At 42.4% G+C, this 26,172-nt stretch overlaps 1 protein-coding gene across 1 annotated transcript in view; it reads right to left on the bottom strand.

Moving 5' to 3' along the window:
- The window catches only part of LOC115379508 (potassium voltage-gated channel subfamily H member 1-like), a 65,286-nt gene that overhangs the window by 38,875 nt on the left and 239 nt on the right, over positions 1-26,172 (bottom strand). Inside the window, exons 2-7 of the mRNA XM_030080631.1 lie at positions 21,399-21,522; positions 20,519-20,625; positions 19,045-19,173; positions 17,278-17,396; positions 12,420-12,812; positions 2,511-2,940 (exon numbers count right to left, since the gene is read on the bottom strand). Coding sequence (XP_029936491.1) covers positions 2,511-2,940; positions 12,420-12,812; positions 17,278-17,396; positions 19,045-19,173; positions 20,519-20,625; positions 21,399-21,522 — 1,302 coding nt within the window. The remainder of the gene's footprint in view (positions 1-2,510; positions 2,941-12,419; positions 12,813-17,277; positions 17,397-19,044; positions 19,174-20,518; positions 20,626-21,398; positions 21,523-26,172) is intronic.

The following is a 26,172-nucleotide window of genomic DNA, read 5'->3' as shown; positions in this document are numbered from 1 at the left end:
TTGGGTACTTAGATCTCTGGTGTCATCTTTTATTCTTTTTATTTTTTATTTATTTAATCTTGTAATCTGTGGATACTGTTGAAAACTGTGAATTTCCTTCGGGATTGAATAAAGTATCTATCTATCTAATTGTTGTACTGTTATTGTAAAGTGTTACCAAAAATCTCGAGCATGTTGATGGGGGTTTCAGAGCTGTTTACCAGAGGCTGTGCTGTGTGTGGCTCTCCTGCACTGATTTTCTTTCTGTTTACCTCATCAGCGATCTGCAGCATTAAGTTTGGATTCAGAATCCTTTGCTACGCCGCGCGGTTCCTCCAGAGACTCCAGCTCTGCAAACGGGCGCTCACACGGTGCACCCTCAGCGTTAACAAGTTATTCAGCCTCATCTCCAGTGCTCACAAATTACTTGACTTCCAGCAAGATGAAAAAAAAAAATCCACTTCTTCCCGACGCTAATCAGCTTGTTTCCATCATTTTCTTGGATCAAGTGTCATTTTCTTGAGCCTCGTGGGCTGATCTGCCTTATTCTGCCTTATTCTGCCAGATTTTGTGAAACTGCCCTGGAAACAAGTGGGATTATCTCATCCCTCTGGCAGATTTTTTACCTTGCTGGAGAAAACAGTATTCGATTTTTTTCAGAACAGTGTGAATATTGGAATGAAGGAAAAATGAAACATGAAATCAGGGCTAATCGAGGTCAAATGCTCCTGATTAGCCTTGATGATTAGCCCGATTAGCCCTGATTTCATTCCATACTCAAACGTTTTGGGGAAAATCCCTTTTTAATTGACTTCTCCAGACTGAGACACCACGGTCACCTCTGTACGTCCAGAGGTTCACTTCCTAACCCAAACCCTAAGCCTAGCATAAAGACTGGATGTCTATGGGACTCCTTAGCTTGAGGCTGTCTGATTTGCACAGTGGATCATGTGGATATGAAATACATGTCTTACAATGTGTGCAGAGGTTACAGCGCCACCATCTGACTTCTCCTCAAACCACTCCAGGTTTGTAAAAAATAATCCAAGACGTGTTTTTCAGATCCACCTGATCCTCTGTGTAGATCAGACGCTCCAGAGCTGCTGGAAGGTTTATTTTTTCACTTTGATGGAGCCAGGCTAACAACTCCCACAGACTTCAAGTCTTTATGCTAAGCTAACAGGAAATGCTGCCCATAGGAGCTGAACCAGTGGACGTCCAGAGGTGGAAATGGTGTCCAACATCTGGTCTCAGTCTGGGGAAGTCGGGAAAAGGGCTGTTTTCCCCAAACGTTGGAGTATTCCTTTGAGAAAAGTAATATTTTAACAGTAAATATGAGACAGAATGACTTGGTAACATGGAGATTTACTGCAGTGTGGTCGTGCTGACGTTATTACAACATACGCTAACACTCCTCCTTCAGCCAATGCTCTTATTCCACCATCGGGATCAAACCTGAGACGTCCAGGTTACAGGACCTTCCCTTTAACCTCTCAGCTGCCCCGCCCACAGCCTCAACCTCAACCTCAACGCCGTTTCAACAGCCGAGAGAACCCTCTGTCTCTCAGGGCATCTACAGGCGTCACAGGGTTAAATATAATGCTTCAGAAGACCTTTCGATGATACATTTTGATGAAATTTAACATGCTTTTTGGACAAATAATCCTTTTCTTTTACAAATCAGTCAATTCAAGTGAGTGTAGAGGTAAATCCTACATTGGTGATCGAGTGCAGAGGTAACTTTTAGGTAGGAATACGGTCATTATTGACTAGACGGTTTTATGAAATGTTTTTTAAGTGCTGTAAGTGTCCTGTAGGTGGTGTTGTAATAAATAAACCCATTTTTTAAACATCAGGATTTTCTACGATTTCTCTCTGCTGGTAAGTATAAAGTGAGTCGGGTTAATCTGCAAGAAGAAGTACAGTGGTCCCTCGTTAACCGCAGGAGTTACGTTCTAAAAATAACCCGCAATAGGCGAAATCCGCGAAGTAGTCAGCTTTATTTTATTTTTTTTTTTACAATTATTATAGATGTTTTAAGGCTGTGAAACCCCTCACTACATACTTTACACACTTTTCTCAGACAGGCATTAACATTTTCTCACTTTTCTCTCTTGTTTAAACTCTCAAAGTTCAAACCTTCATAGAAAAATAACTCCAGTAAAAAAAAAAATCATGCAAAATTGCACTAAAAAAAATCCGCGAAACTGCGAGGCCGCGAAAGGTGAACCGCATTATAGCGAGGGACAACTGCACATAGAAAGACGTGGGCAAATAAAAATGGGATAAAATGTTATATGCTGAAATTACAATCTCACAGAGTCAAATTAAAGACTGTGTAATGAGATTGTAATGACTTCTAAGGCCTGACGTTTGTAAAACTGAATTTGAGACATTATAAGACGCAGACGCTGTGTTTCTCCCAGTAAGACACAGAGAGAGGAGGAGGAGGAGGAGCAGGAGGAGGAGGAAGAAGGTGCCACCGATCGGCGACGAGGAAACAAGCGTGAAAGAAAATGACAGCCACTCACATCCGATCATCATCATGGCCACGGCGAAGATCTTCTCTCCGTCGGTGGTGGGGGCGATGTTGCCGAAGCCGATGCTGGTCAGGCTGGTCATGGTGAAGTACAGCGAGGTGATGTAGACCGAGTCTTTGCTGGGCCCGCCCTCCCAGCGGCCCGAGCCCGTGGCGTTGAAGCGGTACGGCGTCCCGACCGCCTCGCCCAGCAGGTACAGCCAGCTGTCCATCCGCACGCTGTTGGTGTCCTCGTCGATGACCTCGTAGTCGCCGATGCTGTACCAGATGCAGGCCAGCCAATGCGCCGCCAGGCCGAACACGCACACCAGTAAGACCAGGACGGCGGCGCCGTACTCGATGTAGTGGTCCAACTTCCTGGCGACCCGACCCAAACGCAGCAGCCGGACAACTTTGAGAGAGCTGAAGAGACTGCTGATCCCCTGGAGGAGGAGGAGGAGGAGGAGGAGGAGGAGGAGGAGGAGGTGGAGGTGGAGGGGAGACGATTCAAAAGTTAAAGGTGACAAAGTAGGAGATACTGAAAAAAAAACAGGCAGCAGAGAAGAAGAGGAAGAGAGAGAAGGAGATGAAGAAAAAGAGCAAGAAGGATAAGAAGACAAGGTAGAAGAAGAGGCAGCAGGAGAAGAAAAGGAAGAGGAGGAAGAAGAAGAAGAAGAAGCAGAAGAAAAAGAAGAAAAGGAAGAAGAAGACATAAACAGGGGAAAGAGACTTTAGACACAAAATCTCTGTTACATGACCCCGTTTTAATAAAAAATAATTTTACACCTGCCAAGCCCCAAATGCAGGTAAATTTTGGGTTTGGTGGTAAACTGACTCACTGTGTGTGTTATGTGGACCAGCTGACACTAATGTGACCCTCACTGTCCACCTTTTGTGACGTCAGCCAATCAAATAAAAGCTGCTGACCGCTCTTTGGTTTCTAGGCTGTTTCCGCCGTAAGAAAACATCTGTGTTACATGTTATTACAGATGTGGCCGTGCATTCTGGTGTTAAGCCACATAAAAGAGCACATGAAGACAAAAAGTCAAGGATGTCTGCATTTTGGGAAGCAGGAGCCTGAGGATCCTGACTGAGATTCACTCTATGGACAAAAGTACTGGGCCACAGCTCTGAGACACTGAGCTCAGGTGTTTCATTCAGTCCTGCTGCCACAGGTGTATAAAATCCAGCAGCGAGCCATGCAGTCTGATTTTACAGATACACTACTCACAAAAAGTTAGGGATATTCGGCTTTTGGGTGAAATTTCAGGATGAACCTAAAATGCATTATAACCTTTCCAGGTGAACTTAATGTGACCTTCTGTAAACTTTTGAATGCACATGTCCAACTGTTCAGTGTTTCAGTACTTTTTGCACAAGTTGCTGTTCTCTAACAAGGAGTTTAACGGCAAAATTCACATCAGGTGTTTGATGCTCCAGCTCATCGAGGTCGTATCATTAGGGAACGGCTGCTGGAGACTGGGGTACCTCAGATGGAGTGGCCTGCACTTTCTCAGACCTGAATCCCATAGAAAACCTATGGGATCAGCTGAGTCGCCGTGTAGAGGCTCGGAGCTCTGTACCCCAGAACCTCAATGTCCTGAGGGCCGCCCTTCAAGAAGAGTGGGATGCCATGCCTCAGCAGACAATAAGTCGACTTGTGAACAGCATGAGACGTCGCTGTCAAGCTGTAATTGATGCTCAAGGGCACATGACAAGTTATTGACACTGACATTTTTTGTTGTGGTATATCCACCACTGTTGTTGGCTTTTGTTTCAAGAAATTGTTTGAGATGAGGAAATCACCAGTGTATGCTTCTACTTAAATGCCCTACTTTCATGATATAATATCACTGTAGCGTGAACTTTTTACATTTTCCATAAATTTCACCCAAAAGCCAAATATCCCTAACTTTTTGTGAGTAGTGTATTTGTGAAAGAATGGCTTCTGTCAGAGGTTTGACACAGCAGCTGGCTGTCTGCTGTGCTGACAGCCCGCGATCTGAAACCATGACAACCAAAACCATTCATGTTTCCACTGTCGCGCCGACAGCCCTGCAGTCTTGCCCTGCACCCCGCCGCTCACATGCCGCCTGGGTATAAAAGTCACACATCCATGCAGGAAGCCGGTGGTTAAAGTCGGCTGAATCTGCACCACTTCATGTGCTTTAAGTGCCTTGAACTGAGACTGCAGTTTGTTCAGTTTGTTCAGGTTTTGGTGGATGAGTGGATTCAGTGCCCTGATGTCCTCATCTGACCAGGACTGCCGCTTGTCCTCCATTTTTATTTTCTCTTTTTTCCACAGCCAGGTAAGCCCCGCCCACAGCCAGGTAAGCCCCGCCCACCAGCCTTAGCTCCGCCTCAGAGCTGGGTGAGCCCTGTCTGGCCCTTAGGGATTCTCTGGGCCCTCAGCGGCTGGAAACTGGGCGGGACAGCCCCACCGAGGAGCAGCAGAGCCCCAGCTGGCCTCTGCTGCACAGCCGATTTGACCCAAAGGCCAAAGATCTTGTCACGATTTGTCCAGCGTCGTCTGCAGCAGCAGCATCTCGGCTAAAAACGCTCAGCCTGTAGGCACTTTAGTGAAGATGAAGTCCTTTTCATTTTTCTCTAAGAAGAGACCATTCATTCATCCTTTATACAAACTACAATCAATCAATTTCCTGTTAATCGACTAATCACATCACTCTGGCTGAGCAGCTGTTCTCACAGTTATAAAGCTCTAGACTGTGGACTGATGATATTTTATAATGGATTGTCACATTAGTTGATCTTAAGAGACAAACATGTTGAATTTCTTATGAGTGGCAGTAAAACAGGAGAATTAATATATTTATTTAATAAGTTCTTCCTCTCGAGGTGTGCTTTCACCGACATGGACTGTGAGACGCGTATAAAACATGTATAAAACATGTGTAAATCACACATGAAGCGTGTGCAGGCTCATGCGGCAGCTGCAGCAGAACAGAAGGATCCTCTCCACGCTCCTCGGCTGTCGCGTCACTGCAGCCTCTCATCAGGCCACTCCACTGCCTCTCCAGCTCCTCTCATGAGCAACACTTTCTCCTCACTAGGGAAACACCCACAATGCACTTCTCTTCCATTAGCAGCACACACACACACACACACACACAGAGAGAGAGAGAGAGCGAGCGTCACGCCAGCTGGATGGGGGAAGAAACTAAAAGGTTGATTTCGCCCTGGCGGGGGGTGGAACGTGTTCAAGTCCCTGAACCAGCTGGGAGAACGCAGCGGGGGAACAAGCGACGTGATACCACTCTCTCCTCGCTCCGCCATGGCCGCCCGCGTGCCCTCGAGCAAAACCCTCAGCCTCCATCTGCAGCCGGAGACAGAGGTTTTACTGGTCGCCCAATGCTAGAGGATCTACTTTTCCAATAATTTATCCCCATTGAATTTTTTTTTCAGGCATGTACCCCCGGACCAATGCAAAAAAGGCAGAAAAAAGCCTATTTAAAGAGGTCCAATGCTACGGCGGCACATTAGGGCCATAGTGGGGAGAAAAAAATTCGGAGCCAGGGGACAGGGGAGGGGGGGTTAATATTTCTGAAAAAAAAAGCTTAGAATTTCCGAGATATAATTTGTAAATTTATGAGGAAAAAAATTACAATTATCTGAAATTAAACTGATACGTTTACAAGAAAAATGTCACAAATTTATAAAAAAAAAAAAAAACTTGAAAATTCTGAGATTATAAAGTCAAAAATTTGCGAGAAAAAAACTCGAGTTTAAAGTCATAAATTTATTAGAAAAACTTGAAAATTCTGAGGTTAAGAAGTTGCAAATTTACGAGAAAAAAACTTGGAAAACTTGTTTGTTCTCCTCCAGAATATTGTGATTCTGGGCTCAAATCAGCAGGATCTCCTTGTTCCTGAATCCCATGTCAGAGTAGAATTTCAAAACAAATAAAAACACACATGGACCTACAATATCACATATTACAGGACAGGCATCAAAGGAGGATAAATGCTGTATGTATGGTCACGGGAGTTTTGATTCTTAAACTCAACAACTAAAGCCACTTCTGTTTGATTGACTTTTTTTTTTTTTTGGCATTCATCATTAAATATTTAAAACAACTTAACGACTGGTATGTTTGTGTCTTCTGTTTATCGACGCAAAAAGGTGCATCGACTCCCGAGAGGAACACGTCATCACAGAAAAACACAGCAGAGACCCACGCTCCTGGAACAAATTCACACCATGAGTTCAGGTCATTCTCACACCCAATTAATGAATCATTTTGTTTGGCAGTGAGAGCGGAGGGAGAGAAGAAAAAGTAAGTCTATCTCCTGATTTTTTATTGGATAGTTTATTTATTTTGAGTGTGGATCTCTGCTATATTTTTCTATGATTGTTGTTTAATTTTCTTCATAATTGCACAGCAAATCTTTAAGCCCTGAGCTTTTCGTTCTATCTGAGCTGAATTCCAGGCGGTAAGTCAGACGTCCAGGCTGCTAACAGGAGCAGACAGCAGCCTGCATGTTTACAGCAGCACTGGGCTGCAGACGATGGCTGCTTTCTGAATAAAACAACTAGATGTTTAGACAAAACAACAGGAAACATGTCGCCGCACATCAGCCACATGTTCGTCTCTTCGTTTGGAGCTTCAGTCTCCGATCGGTTTACGACTGAACGCTGGGACCGGCAGCGTCTACGCCGCCTCCAGAGCTCAGAGTTTCTGTGTGAAAACGTTCAGGAGAGCACATACGATGAAGATATTTTGTACGTGGCAGACGGACAGACGGACGCTGGGTCCTCTGTGTTGGACAAATTGGACTCCACATACTGGCTGGTGCAATCTGTCCTGTGTTTTAAAAATGGCCAAAATCACCAACACTCATCTGTTCTGTTTCCCTGGGACACCTGGACCTGGATTATTCTCCAATCTGCTCTGATGCCTTTTGTTTTTTTTTCACAACACCAAACACGCATCATGAACATGAAGCACCCAGGAGCGTCACACAACACAACACAATGACAGGGCATTCTTATGGAGAACTCCCAGGAACAGGCCAAAGCACACCTGTGGAGCCAGGTGGCAGCAAGTGAGGGGTTAGATAGACAGATAGATAGATAGATAGATAGATAGATAGATAGATAGATAGATATACTTTATTGATCCCAACCAGGGAAATTCTGGTGTTCCAGCAGCAACAGTAGAAACATATAATAAAGTTAAATAGAATAAAAGCTAAATATATACAATAAAGACTATAAAGACTAAAAACTAAAATGTACAATAAGGGCTAACCTAAGAAAAAGACATATGAGATGTGAAATATTCAGATGGTAATGAATATGAAATATACAGATGGAACTGAAGTATATACATGATTGTATAGATAAGGAGAGTTAGCATGAAACCACGAAACCAAGAACCAAGTGGCAGAACCCGACGCCCGGTACTGGGATTCAGGAACTAACCGACTTGATTCGGCCTCTTAAGGAATCACCACTTCCCCTCCAGTCTGAAAAACAGTGTGAATGTATATTAACCTAGGATGTAAGGTTAAGTTATTCTTGTCATAAATCTGGAATAAATATTGTGTTTTGGTCATTTTTTTTTATTTATTTATTTTCACTGTATAAGGGTTAGAACATTACTATGGAAGTATATGAAGCCATTCAATTATGTGTCGTAAGTTATTGCAGCAATTTTTATATCAATTGATAACATTTGTTACACAGATTTGGTGCAAAGCAAAACATTTTTGACCACTGGAGAATTATTAACACTGGGCACAGATCCCTCCATGATCCCACAGCAGGACACCAACACCTTGAGGAACACCACAGAAAAATTCAGGCTTTGATTTGGTGTAAAAAAACAAAAACTTTTGAAGATTTTTGTAAGAATTGCATTTCCCAGCATTTGGATGTTGAGTGATATTGAACCGCCTGAGTGAAAACCTGCTATAACAAACGTGACATCAATCAGTTCCTCAGGTTGTCTAGTTTCATATGATAGCAGTATCTCCACTCTCAGCTGTAATACCGAGCTGCCGTGGGGAAAGTGAGGGGGTTCCCAGGTGGATGAAAAGGGCCCCTGGCTCTGGCCTCACCTTAAAGAGGCTTTGATGAAAACAGTCGGCACTTCCTCCTTTCAACAGGATTAGTCTTTTCAGGGAGGATCCCTCCTCCCTCCCGGCCAGGCGTCTCCATTATTTACCGTTAATAACACATTCAGCGGATAGATGTTTGGCGTCTTTTGGAAATTATTAAAAGGGCACTCTTATTATTAGACTGAAGGTATTTCTTTTTTTTGACATCTCAGCAAATCTGCCACATGAAGTCATGACCTTCTCCGTATTTCCATAGGAAGGTAATTACATGCTCCGAGCTCATTGGATGAAAGCAAATCAGCCCCTCTCCATCATCCTGATTAGATCCACAATGGCCACATCCCACAGTCACGCCGCATCCTATTCAATTTCATGCCTCAGTTGGACAGGCAGCGGCTGGCTCCGGGTCAGATATTACCATATTACAGGCGGCTGCATTGTGAAAGCCGGTGAATTTACAGCGAGCAGGCGTAGCTTGAGAGAGGACAGGGCATCAGTCAGCAGAGTCCATTACAGCCGGTGTGTGTAACGGCATTAGAAACCGCTAGCAGGCTAACCCGGGCCTTGAAAGAAAGCCTTGTGATCAGTGAACCTAATACGAGTGTGTGTGTGTGTGTGTGTGCGTGTGTGTGTGTGTGTGTGTGTGTGTGTGTGTGTGTGTGTGTGTGGGCTTGTTTTGCTATACTTGTGAGGTCCAACTATAGAGAAGCCACTGTTCTGTGGGGACATTTTGGGTGGAAAAGAAACTGATTCTAGTTTATTGGTCAAGGTTAGGGTTTAGGTTAGAATAAGGGTCAGGTTAAGGTTAAAGTTAGGGTCAGGTTAGATTAAGGTTAAAATTAAGGTTAGGTTAGGTTAAGGTTAGGATAAGGATTAGGTTAAGGTTAAAATTAGGGTTAGGTTAGGTTAAGGTTAAAATTAAGGTTAGGTTAGGTTAAGGTTAGGATAAGGATTAGGTTAAGGTTAAAATTAGGGTCAGGTTAAGGTTAGAATTAGGGTTAGGTTAAGGTTAAAATTAGGGCTAAGTTAAGGTTATAATTAGAGCTAAGTTAAGGTTAAAATTAGGGTCAGGTTAAGGTTAAGGTTAGGATAAGGATTAGGTTATGGTTAAAATTAGGGTTAGGTTAAGGTTAAATTTAGGGTTAAGTTAAGGTTAGAATAAGGGTTAGGTTAAGGTTAGAATTAGGGTCAGATTAAGGTTAGAATAAGGGTTAGGTTAAGGTTAGGGTAAGGATTAGGTTACGGTTAGAATTAGGGCTAAATTAAGGTTAAATTTAGGGTTAAGTTAAGGTTAGAATAAGTGTTAAGTTAAGGTTAGGATAAGGGTCGGGGTTGGGAATTAGTTGGCTATGGCTAAGATTAGGGAGAGGCTGTAGAGAATGAATGAATGTAGTAGTATTTTATTTCAGTCACACAATGCCATTTGCATAAACAATATACAGTACACATATAAAATAATATTTAAACCATGTAAACCAATTTATGAACAGACAACAATGTAAGTCCATACAAGTTCCTCACAAGTATAGTAAAACCAGCGTGAGTGTGTGTGTGTGTGTGTGTGTGTGTGTGTGTGCGGAGCTGAACTGGATCTGCAGGCAGGAAGCAGATTAGCGCTCCAGCTGACTCGCCTCGGCAGATGAAAAGGCACGGAGCCGCGTTTCGCTTCCAGATGACCTGGAGGGGCTGATTATGGGAACGTCTGCATTCAGCCCCGACAAAAGGCAGATTTTACCGAGCGGGACTCGTATTCACCGCGCGGCTCACACACCTGCAGCCGTGTGTGTCCCGTCTGCCTCCGTTCATGTCACAATCCGGCGGGGATGAGCGGTGACACTCTGATGTTTTGGCTCCAGAGCGCCGTTAATCTGGAGGCTCGGTGACTCGGTACGGACCGCCGGCGTTAATTGAAGATTAACCCCTTCATCACCGTCGCTCCACGTCCACATTAGAGCGAGGACGGAGACCAATCAGCAGGCAGATAGTGTTCGAGTGTTCGAGTGTGTGGACGAGGGCGTGAGCTGAATTCTGCCTCAGAATATGGAAAATCAAATCATTTGGTCTCCAAAATGCTGACTACTGAACAGATTATTCTTTTTTTATCTAAATAATGCACTGTGTCAAAGACTGGATGTTCAAATGTCTTTTCTTTAGTGTTTTATTTGGTCAAAGCAGCATTACTACACAGTCAGTGTGGAAAAAATAAATAAACAAAGCAAAAAAAAAATAAGATGAATAAAATAAATCAATAAAAAAGATGGGGACACAGGTGCCAGTTTATACGATGGCATATTAGGGCCACTCTATGGAAAAAAATTACGGAGCCACGGAGGAAACTGGGTAATTTTCCAAGAAAAAAAACTGTGAATTTCCTACATTAAAGATGTAAATTTATGAAGAAAAAAACGTGGATATTCTCTGAGATTAAAGTTGTAAATTTATGAGAAAAAAAATCTGAGATTATAAAGGCATAAATTTATGATTTAAAAAAAAATAGTGAAAGCTACTTTTTCTCCTCCTGTGGGATCCAGTCAGAAGGAAATCCTGCTGGTCTGAGTCCAGAACCCCAACCTCCTCCTCAGCATCTGGACTCTGAAGAGACGTTGCTGTGACTTGGGCCGATTCAGAAGAAAACAATCTGCTGATTCTGGGCTCAGATCAGCAGGATCTCCTTGTTCCTGAATCCCATGTCAGAGTAGAATCTGCTGAGGGGATCAGCTGCAGAACTGAGACACGGCCAGCAGGGGGCAGCACAGGTGGCTCAAAGACTGGATGTCTAAACGTCCTCCAGTTGAACTCAAGGAACACTGAATTCTGAATTCTTGGTGTGATTTATGATTCAATTCTGAAATCTGAACGCCGTGTCACACAATTAGTTTGATCCTGCTTGGAAAAACTGGAAATATCAGAAATATCGGCAAAACCAGATCCGTTTTCTTGTTTAAACGACGTCCGCTTGTCCAGAATGAAGCAACGAGACTAAACGTAGTGAGCACATAAGGCTGATCCTGGCCCATTTCAGAACGCCTTCACACTCACCACATGTCAACTAGCTAAACACCAGCATCATCATCATCATCATCATCATCAAAACACCATCTGAGGGAAGCTCCGCCCCTCCAGGAGAGTTTCAGACACCAAACTAACACACTGCATGCTGGGCTGAGGGAAGGGCCCCTCGTCCTGTCAGAACAACCGAATATTCACAAAAACCAACGTGTTCTTATTAACACAGATCTTTGGAAATGACATAAGGAAGGATTTATTAAGTTCATTAAGTTAACGAGCCTCCAGGTTTTCTTCGCCACAGTCTCATTTCTTACAATTTTTTTCAAATGTTTCACCTCCAAACTTCACAAAATAGGACCAAACTTAACTATGGCTTAAAAAATTCATTACTACCGAGGCTAGTAGACCAAATTTACATTTTCATTCATTAAAATAAGCCTGTTTGTCAATATTAAGGCTGCTTACCAGGTCATAGAAAATCCATCCAGCGTCTTGTTTATGAAAATAATTAATTATATGACAATTATATGAAGATTTTAACACTGGTTACTGTTAAATCGTACGGACATTAGTTAGCATATTTGTATTAGCTGTGAGACATTTGCCCATTGGGCCGACACCTGATAAAACTTCACAATAAAAGTTCATTTTCATGTTGGATACACAGCAGCCTGCAAGCACTTTGAACTATAGTTGTCTAAAATGATTAAATGCATGAAATTAGTGGCGGATAGCTTTTCGCTGTAGGACAGGTGAGGCGTTCTCTAGCTTTGGCTTGGTTTGGTTTTCGCTCCCTGCAGGCGGGCAGGTGACGTTTAAAACAGTGGACTCACCTCGTCGACGTTCTCGAAGGCGTTGATGACGTCGTAAGGCAGGCAGGACAGCAGGTCGATGACGAACCACGTCTTGACGTAGTTCATGCGGATCAGCTTGGGGTCGGAGATGACCTCGCCGGCCGGGCCGACGAAGGTGGTGTGGAAGTTGAGGACGATGTCGACCAGGAAGATGACGTCCACGATGCTGTCCACCACCAGCCACGTCACGTTGTTCTGCTTGGTCTTGAAGGAGACGTTGTAGGGCACCATGATGGCCGTGTAGAAGGTGAGGATGAGGATGACCCAGTCCCAGGTGGTCTTGAAGAGGCAGTAGTGCAGGATGATGTGGGGGGGCGTCTTCGGCGTCTCCTGCTTGTACTGCGGCAGGATGTCGGAACCCAGCTGGAGAACCTGACCCACACAGAACATCAGCCCACGCGTCAGTCACTGAGCTTTTTGTCTGCATATTTTATTTTACTTTATTATTATTATTTTTTAGATTTTTTTTTTTTTAGTTTTAATATAAACAGAACAACGTCTGGGGAAATAGTACACAGTCAGCCCAGAATAAATCAATAAATAAACAATGTAAAAAATAGATAAATATAATAAATAAATTTGAAAAAAAAAGAAGGAGGCAGGCATAGGTGCACTTTATTATGTAGGGAGAAAAAAAATTATGGAGCCAGGGGAGATTCAAAAAACACAGAATTTCCAAGATTTAAGGCGTAAATTTATGAGAAAATACTACGCTGACATGGGGTTGTGATTCTGGACTCAAACCAGCAGCATTTCCTTCTGACTGGATCCCACAGGAGGAGAACAACTAGTTTTCCAAGTTTTTTTTCTCGTCAATTTGCAACTTCTTAATCTCAGAATTTTCAAGTTTTTCTCATAAATTTATGATTTTAATCTCAGTTTTTTTCTCGCAAATTTTTGACTTTATTATCTCGGAATTTTCTTCATCTTTTTTTTTCTTTTTTTAAATTTGTGACATTTTTCTTGTAAAATTATCAGTTTCATTTCAGAGAATTTTCTTTTTTTTTTTTTTTTTTTTTTTTTTTTTTTTTGCTCTTAAATTTGTGAGTTTTTTTCTTGTAAATTCCCGTCTTTAATATTGAAAATTCCAAATTTTTCTCTCAGCTCTAATATTTTTCCCTACAACAACTCTAATGCGCTGCTGTACAGTTTATGGTACGTTGAAGAAGCTTCAGACAAACAGAAAAGCTTGTTAAATCCCCCTTTTTTCCCCCGTTTCTATCTCCCTTCTCCCTTTGAGGTCGGAGAGTGAAGCTCCACTCAGCCAATGGATTATTGATTGTATTAGTGAGGAGAGTGATGGTATGTGTGTGTGTGTGTGTGTGTGTGTGTGTGTGTGTGGGGAGGGCGGTGTTCCTCTGGAGCCGACATTTTGTAATCGTTTTTTTGCTTGCAGCCATAAAGATATGTGCCGCGTTCACTGAGGCCTTTAGGAATATTTCCAAAGTACAAGAAAGTGAAAGAACAAACAGATTTCAGGCCCAGAATCTGAGACTCCTTTCCAGAAGGGCTCGGTCTCTCTGGAAAGGAGTTAATATTAGTGATTAATATATCGTATACACAGTTTTACCCTAATGGCACGGCCTTGATAAGAGGTTTATTCATTAGTGCAAACGTGCTGCGTTACACTAATTATTTCTACGGATTTAATGGAAAGATTAGCCACAGCAAATTAGCGGTGAAGAATGACTTCATCATCAGCACGAGGCCCTCTGGCTGAACGGCAGCGGCTGTAAATCGCTGCGTTTGCTCACAGATTTTAATGTTTTATTATTGAGTTTGAGTTAAACTCAGCTCCGTCCCGGGGCGGCTCTCCTCCATGACCTGCAGCTGGTGTTAATGCCACAGTCATCTTCCTCCACAATGCACCGTTTCCACTAAATGACGTTCACTTCCTGCAGAAATAAAGCTGATGGCTTCATGAAAAAAAAAAAAAAAAAATCCAAGGAGCACTGTTTGTTTGGTTACATAACTCCCTATTCATTACTGGGATCCTTTTACTCAAAATATGTTGCATCATTTTTTCCCTTTTCAACAGAGTCTTTTTTCCTTCAAAACGCAGCAGCGTCACTGATGCCGTCTAGACTCTCATGTAACATCAGCTCAGATATTATTTCATCTCCAGTATCAGGTGTCACCAGATACGACACACACTGCGGTGTGTTTACAAGTGAATCTGATCAGCCTGTCAGCTGAAAATGGACCGGACTCATCACCACAACATTATAGTTATATTTTAGCCATTTTTTGCCCTCAGGAGTCTGATATGAAGATAAATTTTGGTTTGTGTTCATTCAAGGTAGTGAGATTAAAACATACTGTTAAAATAATCAATCATTCGTATTTTTGTGTTATAGTGATATCCAATGAATTAACCCTTTGAAACCTGAGCAAATTAACAGGATTTCTTTTAAAAACATAAGGGGGAAAAAGGCAATGAGCAAATTAGCAAAAAATGTCCTGCAAATTAGTAATAAATTTGTAAAAAATAAATAAATAAATAAATACAATAGAAAGACAACAAAAAAAATTCAAGTTACATTTAAAATAGGTTAAATAAAAATTTTAATTAAATAAAAATTGTAAAAGAAAAAATACAAAAAAACGGACAAAAAATTTTAAAAATGACAAGGAAGTACCATAAATTATCATTTATATTATCATAAATGTATATTTAAAATTAAATTCCAAGAAAACTACCATACTACTACGACTACGACTAATAATACTACTAATAATAATAATAATAATATCAGACCACTTGCAAGAATAATTTTTAAAGATGACAAGAAACCTCTATTTGTAACTGCTAAAATCATATTTAAAGGTCGGCTCGGTGATGCTGGCTGCATTCAGACGCCGTTCACAAGAATTTCAGCTGAAGTGAACTGAAACTGCTCTGCAGGTGAGAAGCTGTGACGAGGGCGGCAGCTGACTGAGCTTCAGTTCAGTTTCAGTTCCTTCGGCGTCACCGCTGGGAGCCGCGGCTGACCGAGCGGCGCGAGGTAAGGAGCAGGTGCAGGTTTTGTTTTTTGACGACGCCACGGTTAGCGAGCAGAGGATTAGAAACCAGCAGGAAGTTCCTCTGCCGGCCCGTCTGAGCACACTCTGCTCTGCCAAATAACAGGAAGTGAGAGATGTTGATGGTACTTAGAGGCGCTGGTGCTTTTGGCCCAGTTTCAGGTCTATTTACGGGACATGTTAGTCTTCTTCTGCTCAGATGAGAGACTAAATCACCAGTTTTCTCCTCAGTCTCTGTGCAAACACAGCAATACATTCCTAGTTCCACATCACATCACAACGATATGTTCATCTTCCGATTCGATGTTACCCAGATACTTGGGTGCCGCTTGGATTCTTATGTAATGCGATTCTATATTAGGATCCATTGTGATTTTTTTTGTTGTTGTTGTTGTTTTAATCATTCTCTGTTGGGGAAATGTGTCAGAAACTCAATCAATCAATCAAATTTATAAAGCACATTTATAAAGCACATTTAAAAACTACCCAAGTTGACCAAAGTGCTGTACAGTTCAAAAATGGATTAAATAAATACAAAATTAAAAATGAATGAAATAAATACAAAGAAGTAAAGTAATAATCAGAACAAAACAGCAATCAACAAAGATCAAGGCGAGCAAAAGCAATATCAGGAGGACTCAAAAGCTACAGTAAAAAGGTATGTTTTTAGCCTGGATTCCAGAGTCTGGGGGCAGCAACCGCGAAGGCACGGTCACCCCTGAGTTTAAAATTAGTCCGTGGAACCGTTAAAAGCCCTAGGTCAGCCGACCTGAGGGGTCTGGAGGGGGAGTGGGGGGGTTAAAAGTTCTGTCATGTAGGAGGGGGCCGCTCCATTCAGGGCTTTGTATACAAATAAAAGAAGTTTAAAATCAATACGGTATTTCACAACTCGTCACATTTCACAACTCGTCGTTGTTGTCAGTCTGTGTGGAGAAGCAGGGCTCCTCTGAACGGCCTCGCTCTCTAGTTTGTGTCTGTAAAGTTTGATGAGGCTGTGATTCTCCTAGAGGTCACTAGAGGTCATTTTCTCCAGCGACGTCCAGTTGGACAAAAGTCTCTGGCTGCAGTGAAATGGCTGCTATGGGGGCCAACATCATCACACAGGAATCAAATGTGGCTCATTGAATCCACAAGAGTCTCAGCTTTCCAGTCAAAGCCAACTGATGCAGCTCCAAGACTGTTTAGGCCCCAGTCTGCACACACACACCATTTTACAACAGGCCACAAGAACACATGTGGACTGCAGGCTTTGGGGCCCAAACTGCATGGGATTAGCAGAAGGTGGGCGTGTCTGCAAAGGGGAGAGCCATGGCTGCCCAGAGAACCCATTTTCATTCAGAGGTCAGGAGGTCAGGAGGTGTTTCCAAAGGTCAAGGGACCCGCTGGAAACACATGACAGATTTTCTCTCGTCGAAATTGAGCCAAACTTTGCAGCGATATTAAGCCGCCTTGCCGACAAGCTAGCATGTTTGACATCAAAGGATTCCTTAGTTTGTCTAGCTTCAAATGATACCGGTATCTTCACTTTAAATCAATTCAAAAAATAAATTAAAAAGTCATTAATCAAAGATGTTAATTATTTGCAGTAACAGATATTATTACAATTATTTGTAAAAGTGCTATCAAGTTGTTTCTTCAGGCGCAAGGTTACTATGTGGAAATATCCTGCAGCCGTTAATTGCCGTATCTACATTCAAATTCAAATGGGAAATAAACATAAAAAGAACTGTTTAATTTCCTCAAAAAAAAGGTACTGGGACTTTTTTTAAATTGTTTTGTCATAATCCTCTTTGTTGGTGTTGGTTTTTTTCTTTACCTCTGCCAGGCGTGAGTGCTTGTGGACGTTCTCGCCCTTGTGGACGGTCGGCGCCAGCTGCTGCAGAACGCCTCGACTGCTGGTCAGCGCCCGGGTCAGACGGGCAAATTTACCCCAACCTGCGATCAAACACGACACTGAGATGTTAAATAAAATTCATTAAACCGGTCCAAGGTTTTGTAAGCTGAATCAGTGAAAAGAAAAACTCCCTCCTTCCACATTGAGCAAAATCTTGGTCATGAGGTGGCTTCTCCGTTTCAGAGACTTCACCAGAGCTAACGTTTCCAGTAAAGAACAAATTTGGGGTCTTCCACATCATCAGGTCCCTGACAGACTACAAAATCATAATCAATACATAATCAATACACAATTCATGATGCTTCCTATGCGGTGCCTTTTTTTGTTTCTGAAGAATGATCCTCACTGATTTTAAGTTGCTCTTGGTTTTCAAATTATTCTCTGTTACTGAGCGAAGACGGCACTGAGGCAGCTTTCCCAGGACCCTCCGCTGGGTCAGGAACCACAGTTTGGAAACTCGCTGTTCTAACCTCTGCACGACTTGAGCTTTTATTAAACATGTTTTAACAAAAAGCTCACAACATTTTCAATATCAACAGATTAAGTATTAATAGATGCTAAAAACACAGCTACAAATGTCAAAAGTCACAAGTTTAGTTTAGGCTTTGTTTTATGTTTGTTTCAATAAAACAGTGAAAAAAAAAACCTTGTTAACGAAAGTTATTTATTTATTTATTTATTATTTATTTTTTGGAAAATGTAGATCATGCATAATGCACAACCTCAATCATCAAAGCCATAGGCTGAAAAAAGAAAAAAAAAAAGTTTGTCTACAAGTTAAAAAAAAAAAAAAGGAGTAGGAGGAAGCTAAAGCTTGTTATTTCCTACCCCATTATAACATCTTACATTAACATGGTCAGTATACAACTCATAATTTGTTTTCCAAACATGTAACATGATCAGTAGTTCTGGAAATATAACAATAAATTAACAGAAATTCAAGAAAGTATGTAATTCTGGAGATACAACAGATAAGAAAATGTAAAAATAAATAATAAATAATTAATGCTGCTCATCACCTAATTTCTATACTTCTCTAGAGTATAGATTTTAAGTTTTGTTGGTTAAAGCTAGCCTTCTTTTTATTTGCTTATTATGCTAATTAGCTTATTAAGCTAAAGGCGACAACTTTCCTTCATCTGATTTGCTGAGCACATGAAAGCGATGCTACTTTTAGCTAACGAGCTGAGGTTTCCATTGTTTTATTGAGGCTCGCATCAGATCAAATGTGAGTTGCACATGTGCAGTACTGATCAGGCAGGAGGTATTGATCACATCGCGACAAGGTAGCTGTTATTTTTCTATTAATTTAACACACTGTTTTCAGCATTGTATTCCTCCAGGAAACAGCTTTTGAGCAGATGTAAAATGTGCCACTGTTGCATTCGCCATTTTTCTCCTGTCTAAAGTGCCTTATTTTACCCATAATGCATTGCGCGACAGGCTATGTGAGTCAGTCACTCATGAGGAGGCTTTATGCAGCAGGTAAATTTAAGTGTCTATAGCAACACTAGAGAGAGAGAGAGACAGTAGATCTGTTTTTATGCACCTCAGACTGTGCACGTCAGGGAGGAAATGTTATGTTCAGTCTGGTAAATCAGCGTGTGAAGACAGTGTTGCATCATGGGAAAACGCTCCACTGCCAATATGGACTGAGGCTCTTTCCTGAGATGTTAGCGCCACGCTCACCTTTTGAAGAGTCATCCTCAATCGGCTGCTTGAAGGCGGTGATGTCACTGAAGGTGCACAAAAACAAGACGACTTTGTCCTGCTCATTCCTGATCGGAGCGATCTTCACGAAAAACCACACCGGCATCCCTGCAGCGGAGACAGGAAAACACCGGAGTCGGTTTGCTGCCCCTCGCGTCTGAGAACAAACCGATCTAACTCAACCTGCTCCACTGACAGTCAGCTGGAGATAGTTTGAGAAGGTTTATTTGAGCTTTCGACTCCTCATTTTAGTCATAATTGGTGAATGAAAGCAAAGCAAGTGAAGTCTGTGGCAAATTCCTGATACGACATCGACTCAGAGAGATCGGGAAGCAGGAACAGGGCGGCGGGAAACCGAAGCAGGAAACTTACGCATCCAATGCAGAAACTCAGAGCAGACGGTCGGCATCAGGATGAGAAGCTGAATACATTACCGTTTAGCAACATCTAAGCACAACACAAACTCAGTTTTACAAAAGCTGACAGTGTCCACGTCAACACGTTCTCATTCCCACGGCATCAAATACCGCAACCTGGTCACTTCGGCATCAGGACAGGCCTTCTCCCTTTTTCCTCACTTTTATCACGTGTCAGTGTCACGTGATTACATTTAGACAACAAAACCACTTGGTTGAGGTTTGGGATTTGTTGCCTAAACATAACCACGTGACACTGGCACCACTTAGCCTGCAGTTCAGATAAACTACATTGGAATACATTTGAATTAGGGATGGCTCGATACCACTATTTCACATCCGATACTGATACCGATACTGCAGCCTTGAGGATCGGCCGATTCCGATCCTCTAAAAGTTGTTAATAATACGTGGATGTAATTTGCTTGATACTGACATCTAAAAACACCACGTTCACGTGACGAAAACACAGGCACACGGCAACCATGGCGACAGCTCGTCTGTGTTACGGCATGTTGCGCAAAGTGAAGTTGAGGATATATGAGATAGTTTGGGCTTATGGATCGGATCAGACGGGTTCTAATAAAAGAAATCCGATACCTGATCCAGTCATTTTGGCCTGGATCGGACCCGATACCGATCCAGTGGATCGGATCGGACCATCCCTAATTTGAATTTAATACATTTTTGTATATTTTTCCTCTTTTGAACAAGATGTTTTGTGTGGTTTCCCACAGCCTCATGTAACTCTGCATATAATACCACCAACAACAACAATAAAAACAATAATAACAAGAAAAAAACGATACACAAAGCCCAGGAATTGGATCGAAACTTTAAAAAAAGGCGGATTGTTGCAGTCCATACGTTTAATACAGGAGCGAAACCTGCTACCTAATAACTCATGCAGGTGTTATCAATCTTCTAAATGTGTTCTGCTTCGGTCAGAGGCGACAGTGATGAAACAACACAGATTCCTAAAATGTTGAGTGGCACCGTTAAGGTGATGTGAAGTGCTGGAAGTAAGAAGTGCTCACGGTTTTTCTTGTACATCAGGATCTCAAAGGAGTTCATCTCGTAGTTCTCAAAGGTCTGCCGGACCTTCTCGCTGGTCTCCTTGTCCGTCAGCTCGCCGTACATGAAGCTGCGGGAGAAAATACAGCAGCACTGATGACATTTGAAGGACTGGGACAGTCCTGTTCTGACGTCTCAGCAACAATCACAACCATATCTGCCCATCATAAATATCAGCTGCACGACCCGGAGAGCTGGAGGTCAGTTTGGTCAGTTTTACCAGCAGGATGACGAAGTACGTGGTCCTGGGTGGTCCTGCATGGTCCTGGATTGACCACAATGGACATTCCAGGACCATCCAGGATAACCCAGGATAATCCAGGACAATGCCGGACCACCCAGGACAATCCAGGACCACCAGGGACAATCCAGGATCAACCAGAACCACCCAGGGCCACCAAGAACAACCCAGGACAACCAGGGACAATCCAGGATCAACCAGAACAGCCAGGACAATCCAGGACCATCCAGGACCACCTCGGACAACCCATGACCACCCAGGACCATCCAGGACCACCCTGGACAATCCACAACAATCTAGGACAATCCAATCCATGCCCACCCAGAACAATCCAGGGCAATCCCAGACCACCTAGGACAATCCAAGACAATCTAGGACCACCCTGGACAATCCAGGACAATCCAAGACCATCCAGGACCACCCAGTACTCTCCTGATCCCAAACTCCTGCAGGATCGGCCTGACCCCTTACAGTCTTTGATTTCTTTGGCATGAAAATAAAAATCAAAGATACTGATTAATGCTACCAACTATGATCTACAAACGTTTTCAAAACAAAATGTGTGTGTGTGTGTGTGTGTGTGTGTGTGTGTGTGTGTGTACCTGCAGGTGCTGCTCTTCTGCATGACCTCGGCTCGGTGGTAACCGGACAGCTTGCAGAAGCCGTCGTTGCTGTAGACGATGGGCCAGTCCACGATCTGAGCGTTTCCCAGCACAAAGTTGGTATCTGAGCACAGGAAGCCACAGGTGAGACCAAACACCTGAACACCTGAGCTGACCTGGTGAAGGACCACATGACAGGAAAGCACCACAACGACAGGAAACCACCAAGATCCATCCAAGGAAATCCACCTCTTTGTCTGTTTATGTCGGTTTAGCCTCTACAAGCAGCTGAGTGTAACATATTTAATATTTAGGACACACGCTGCTTTGTTATTAGTATTCAGGCTGGACACGACGAAACTGCAGCTAATGGCATCACACACACACACACACTCCACCAGCAGCAACTGAAAACACACAGACAGAGACAGCAATTTACAGCACCACAGGAAGGTTTACTGTGTGTGTGTGTGTGTGTTTGTGTGTGTGTGTGTGTGTGTGTGTGTGTGTGTGTGTGTGTGTGTGTGTGCGCGTCTCAGTAAGCTCTCTGGTCACTAAGGTAACACTGGGTAAGACATTTTAGCTCAGAGTGTGAGTTTATAAGACATTCGCAGCTAAAACCTGAGACCCCAAACTCTCTGTCAGTTTTCTAACCACCATTCACGGCGTCTGATTGGACGAAAAATTAGTTTCAGGTGCTGTTTTATCTTTTTTCTCATCTATCAAAGTGTGTTTTAGCCACAACATCCTGGCATTTTGCTGGCGGTGGTTGTTATTTTGCCCCCCTGACAGCTGATGAGTGTGTGGATGTGTTATACACCAGCACTCAGCCGTTTCCTCCGCATTGCCGAGGTTTTGTCCTCAAGTTTGTTTCTTCACGTAAACAGAACGAGGACTTGGGGCTTGTCAGTCCGGGATTCGACTTACAGAACATCCAACACTCTCATAATTTACATTTCAAAAAGGAGCCGAATCCCTGCGGTGAGGAAAATAACGTGCATTGTGGGTTTTGAGAGTTTGAGACCGGCTTTAGTGGAGCCTGGAGGCTTTAACATGCTTTCATAAACTCGGAGGGATTTGACAGCAGAAGAAATAACAGAATATAATGTGACATAATACAAGATGGAGGGCTGTTTGGGAACGGGGAAACACAAAGAGCTCTTCATGTGGAGGCTTCCAGCATGCTTCAAACTGGGGTGTGAAAACAAAAGGTAAAACCCTCCACATCACCGGACACACAGCAGGGCAGGCTGATGTGGACAAAATCAAAAATCCCCAAAAATCATAAGACGTGACCCTGATCATGGTATTTAACCACATCTGCCGACATACAGCACACAAAGTCACATGTTAATGATCAATTTCATGCTGACTGAACTGATCTACCGTCTGGTGCACAAACTTCCCTAATTTGTTTGTTTCAGATCTCATTTTGTGTGAACTTTCAATTTTAGTATTCTATTTTTCGCAATAATTCTACGCATTGATCCACTTTATTTTTTATTTATTTATTTATTTTTTTACATTTCCGTGTTGTTGGTGTTTTGAATTCCAAGATGTTTTTTTTTCAAATCCACATGATCCCCTGTGTGAATCAGACAGCTTCAGAGCTGCTGTAAAGTTTATTTTTTCCACTTTGATAGAGCCAGGCTAACGACTCCCATAGACTTCAAGCCTTTATGCTAAGCTAACAGGAAATGCTACCCACAGGAGCTGAACCACTGGACGTCCAGAGGTGGAAACGGTGTCCAACATCTGGTCTCAGTCTGGGGAAGCCGGGGAAAAGGGGATTTTCCCAAAACACTGGAGTGTTGCGTTCACAGCCCCTGGAGGCCCCTTCAGGAGCCCCCTCTGCAGACGCCTGGCCTGAGACACTAACGAGCAGTGACTAACTAACCGCTCCTCACCCTGAGTCAATAATGATGGCGGCTGCAGCTCCGCAGTGCGGGCCGGCTGCTGCATGAAGCTCCACGTCACAACAAATCAAGTTAATTTGGCAGAACTCATGAAACCCTGACGTTCCTGACAGGTGACAGGTGAGAGTGTGGACTCAGGAGAGACAGACAGGTTTCTGCTGCAGCGACCACCAGGAAGCAGGATGGGAACTGAGGACACAGTGTGTGTGTGTGTGTGTGTGTGTGTGTCTTTATATGGATGTACATATCACTCCTGTGTGTGTGAAAAACCCCGTCCCTCCACTCTTGGTGCTGTTTTGTGTTTTCAGGGATTCAGGATTAGGCTTTCCTCTGTGAGCTGACAGCAGCCTTTCAAAATAAAATGCATCGTCATCACGCTGAAAACAAGGTTGCTTACTCCAGAAAAGTTGGAGATACGAGGTTTTCACTTGACACTGACAGTGACTGTAATCAGGTTTAGTGTGTGTGTGTGTGTGTGTAACAAAGGTATATGGAGTAGGAATCGACCAATTATCGCTTCCTGATGACTATCAGGGCCGATGTTCATCATTTTTTAATTAGAGATATGAAACTTTTGACAGAGATGAAGGCCGATATGCAAACCGAGCAGCGGGGAAAAATGGGTGGTTTCTGATGACCTGGTTACGTGGTTTCGTTTCCTGTTTCACTGGATTAGTATTTCATTCAGTTTTACAGAAAGACAGAAACACCAAGTTGAGGACAGAAGGGCTACAATTTCTGTTAAAGATGGACTGGATTTAAATCTGATGCAGTATAAAATAACTGAATTTCACATTTAAATCATTTTAATGATTATAAAAATACTTTCCTTGTTTGTTTGTGATATTTTCTGGTAATTTTGTGGATTTTTTTTTTCTAATTTTCTGCTAATTTTATTGTTTTTTTGTTTTTTTTTTAACTTATAGTAATGTTAATTAAGTGTTTTTTGTTTTTTAACTCAAAACACTGTAATTTTCAAATTTACTGCAAATGAATATTGGCACTTGATATCAGTTATCAGTGTCCTGGATCACTAATACTGGTTTTGGTATCGGCCCTGAAAATCAATATTGGTCGACCCCTTGAATATGGAGGTGGGGGTGGGAAGGGTGGGGTGGGGTGGGGGAGGGGTACAGGACAGCACTGGGACACACTGGTTTGTACCTGTCTGTCTATGTGATAATGTCCAAACTGAAAAGTCGAAAAGAAACGTGGTTAAAGCAGCAGAGACAGAGTCGAGGCAGAACACATGAGAGCAGGGAGATCAGACCCGACGAACCCGCCGCCGCCGCCGCCGCCATCGCCACCGCCACCGCCGCTTTTATTTAACTGAGTTTTAACTGGGGGGAAACTGAGGATGTGGTTATGAATCAATATCAAAATCAAATAAACACCAAAAACAACCATACACTCTTTCAGTAAACAAGCATGAAGAGAACAGGAAAAAAAATCAAATTAAACATATTTTCAGAAAAGCACTCGCCGTGTTGCCTTTAATGACTTCTCGTCATAATTTATCATTAAATAAAGATTTGTCAGCCTGGATAGGAGGCGAATGTAAATTTAGATTACCCTGAATTACACCCTCTATCTATTCATCCCTCTAGAGGACAGATTTGATAAAGTGAATTAATGATTTACCCTTCATCCTCACTGACGATGATGATGATGATGAAGTTTATTATGTTATAGCATATTACAGCTTAAACTGTAATTTAGGACAGGACAGTTTAAATAAATTTTGGCTGTGTAATATGGAGATTAAATGCCGGTTTCACAATGTGAAGATAACATAGCTAATATTCTAGCAGTGGTTCTCAAGCTGTGGGTCGGGGCCCTGCAGAGGGACGCGGGATGATTTTTGGGGGGTCGCCAGCTGATTAACACATTGCGGGAAAGAAAAAGCAGTTTTAGCAGCCTATGCAATGTTATCATGGCTGGGTTTTTTTTTTTTTTTTCTGTTTTCTAGTGAAATACCAAGACAGCTGTTTTTCAAAGCCACGCCTCCTTTTGATCATTTAGCAACTGAAGCTACCTGAACAGGTGGTCGTCCTGGACTGAGAGTCACTGGGTTACAGTGCGGAGATAAATGCAACAAGACTTCATGATAATAAATATGAAGACAGATTTGTGAGAGTCAGCCCGCTGTAGTTCGCTTTAAATTTAAAGGTGCATTCTGTTTAGCTTATGTGGAGGTCAGTGCCTTTTAAATGGAGCATACAGGTATCAGAATCAGAAATACTTTATTACCGAAGACAAACTGGATCAGTTGCAGAAGAATATATTACATGCATAATTATAACAGCTGGCGAAAGAAATAAGAAATATAAACTATCCATGAAAAGGTAAAGGTAAAGGTGAGCTAAACAGTCAGTTTTGTGTGATAAAGCTAAGCAGCCGTTAGCTTTAGGGGCTGCAACTAACAAATATCTTCTTTGCCGATTCATCTGGTGAATTTTCCTTCTTTCTTTCTTTCATTTTTTTTTTTAGATGACTCGATTAATAATTTCATCCATAATAAAAATGTCCAAACTAATGATGAACGCCTGTGAGAAGGTCTGAGATGTTTTCAGGCTTTCCAGCAGCCGGAAAAACAATTTTTTAAAAAAAATGTTAGCGAAGAAAAGCAGGTGAATTTTTGCATTTAGCAAAACTAAAACTGTTCCATGTTTGGTGTTTTGGACTTGAAAAGTGACTGAAGAGATTAAAAGACTAATCTATAATCTATAATCAGCATAGCACAGGGAGGACGGAGTAATTAGTTTAGCTTTTAGCTCGTTAGCTTGTTGACATGGAGGTAAATTCTTACATAGGGAGGTGAGGCACGACACACACACACACACACACACACACACACA

This window comes from Myripristis murdjan, chromosome 1, assembly GCF_902150065.1.
Source record: "Myripristis murdjan chromosome 1, fMyrMur1.1, whole genome shotgun sequence".
NCBI classification, from domain to species: Eukaryota; Metazoa; Chordata; class Actinopteri; order Holocentriformes; family Holocentridae; genus Myripristis; species Myripristis murdjan.
This window is presented reverse-complemented; position numbering and strand designations above follow the sequence as displayed.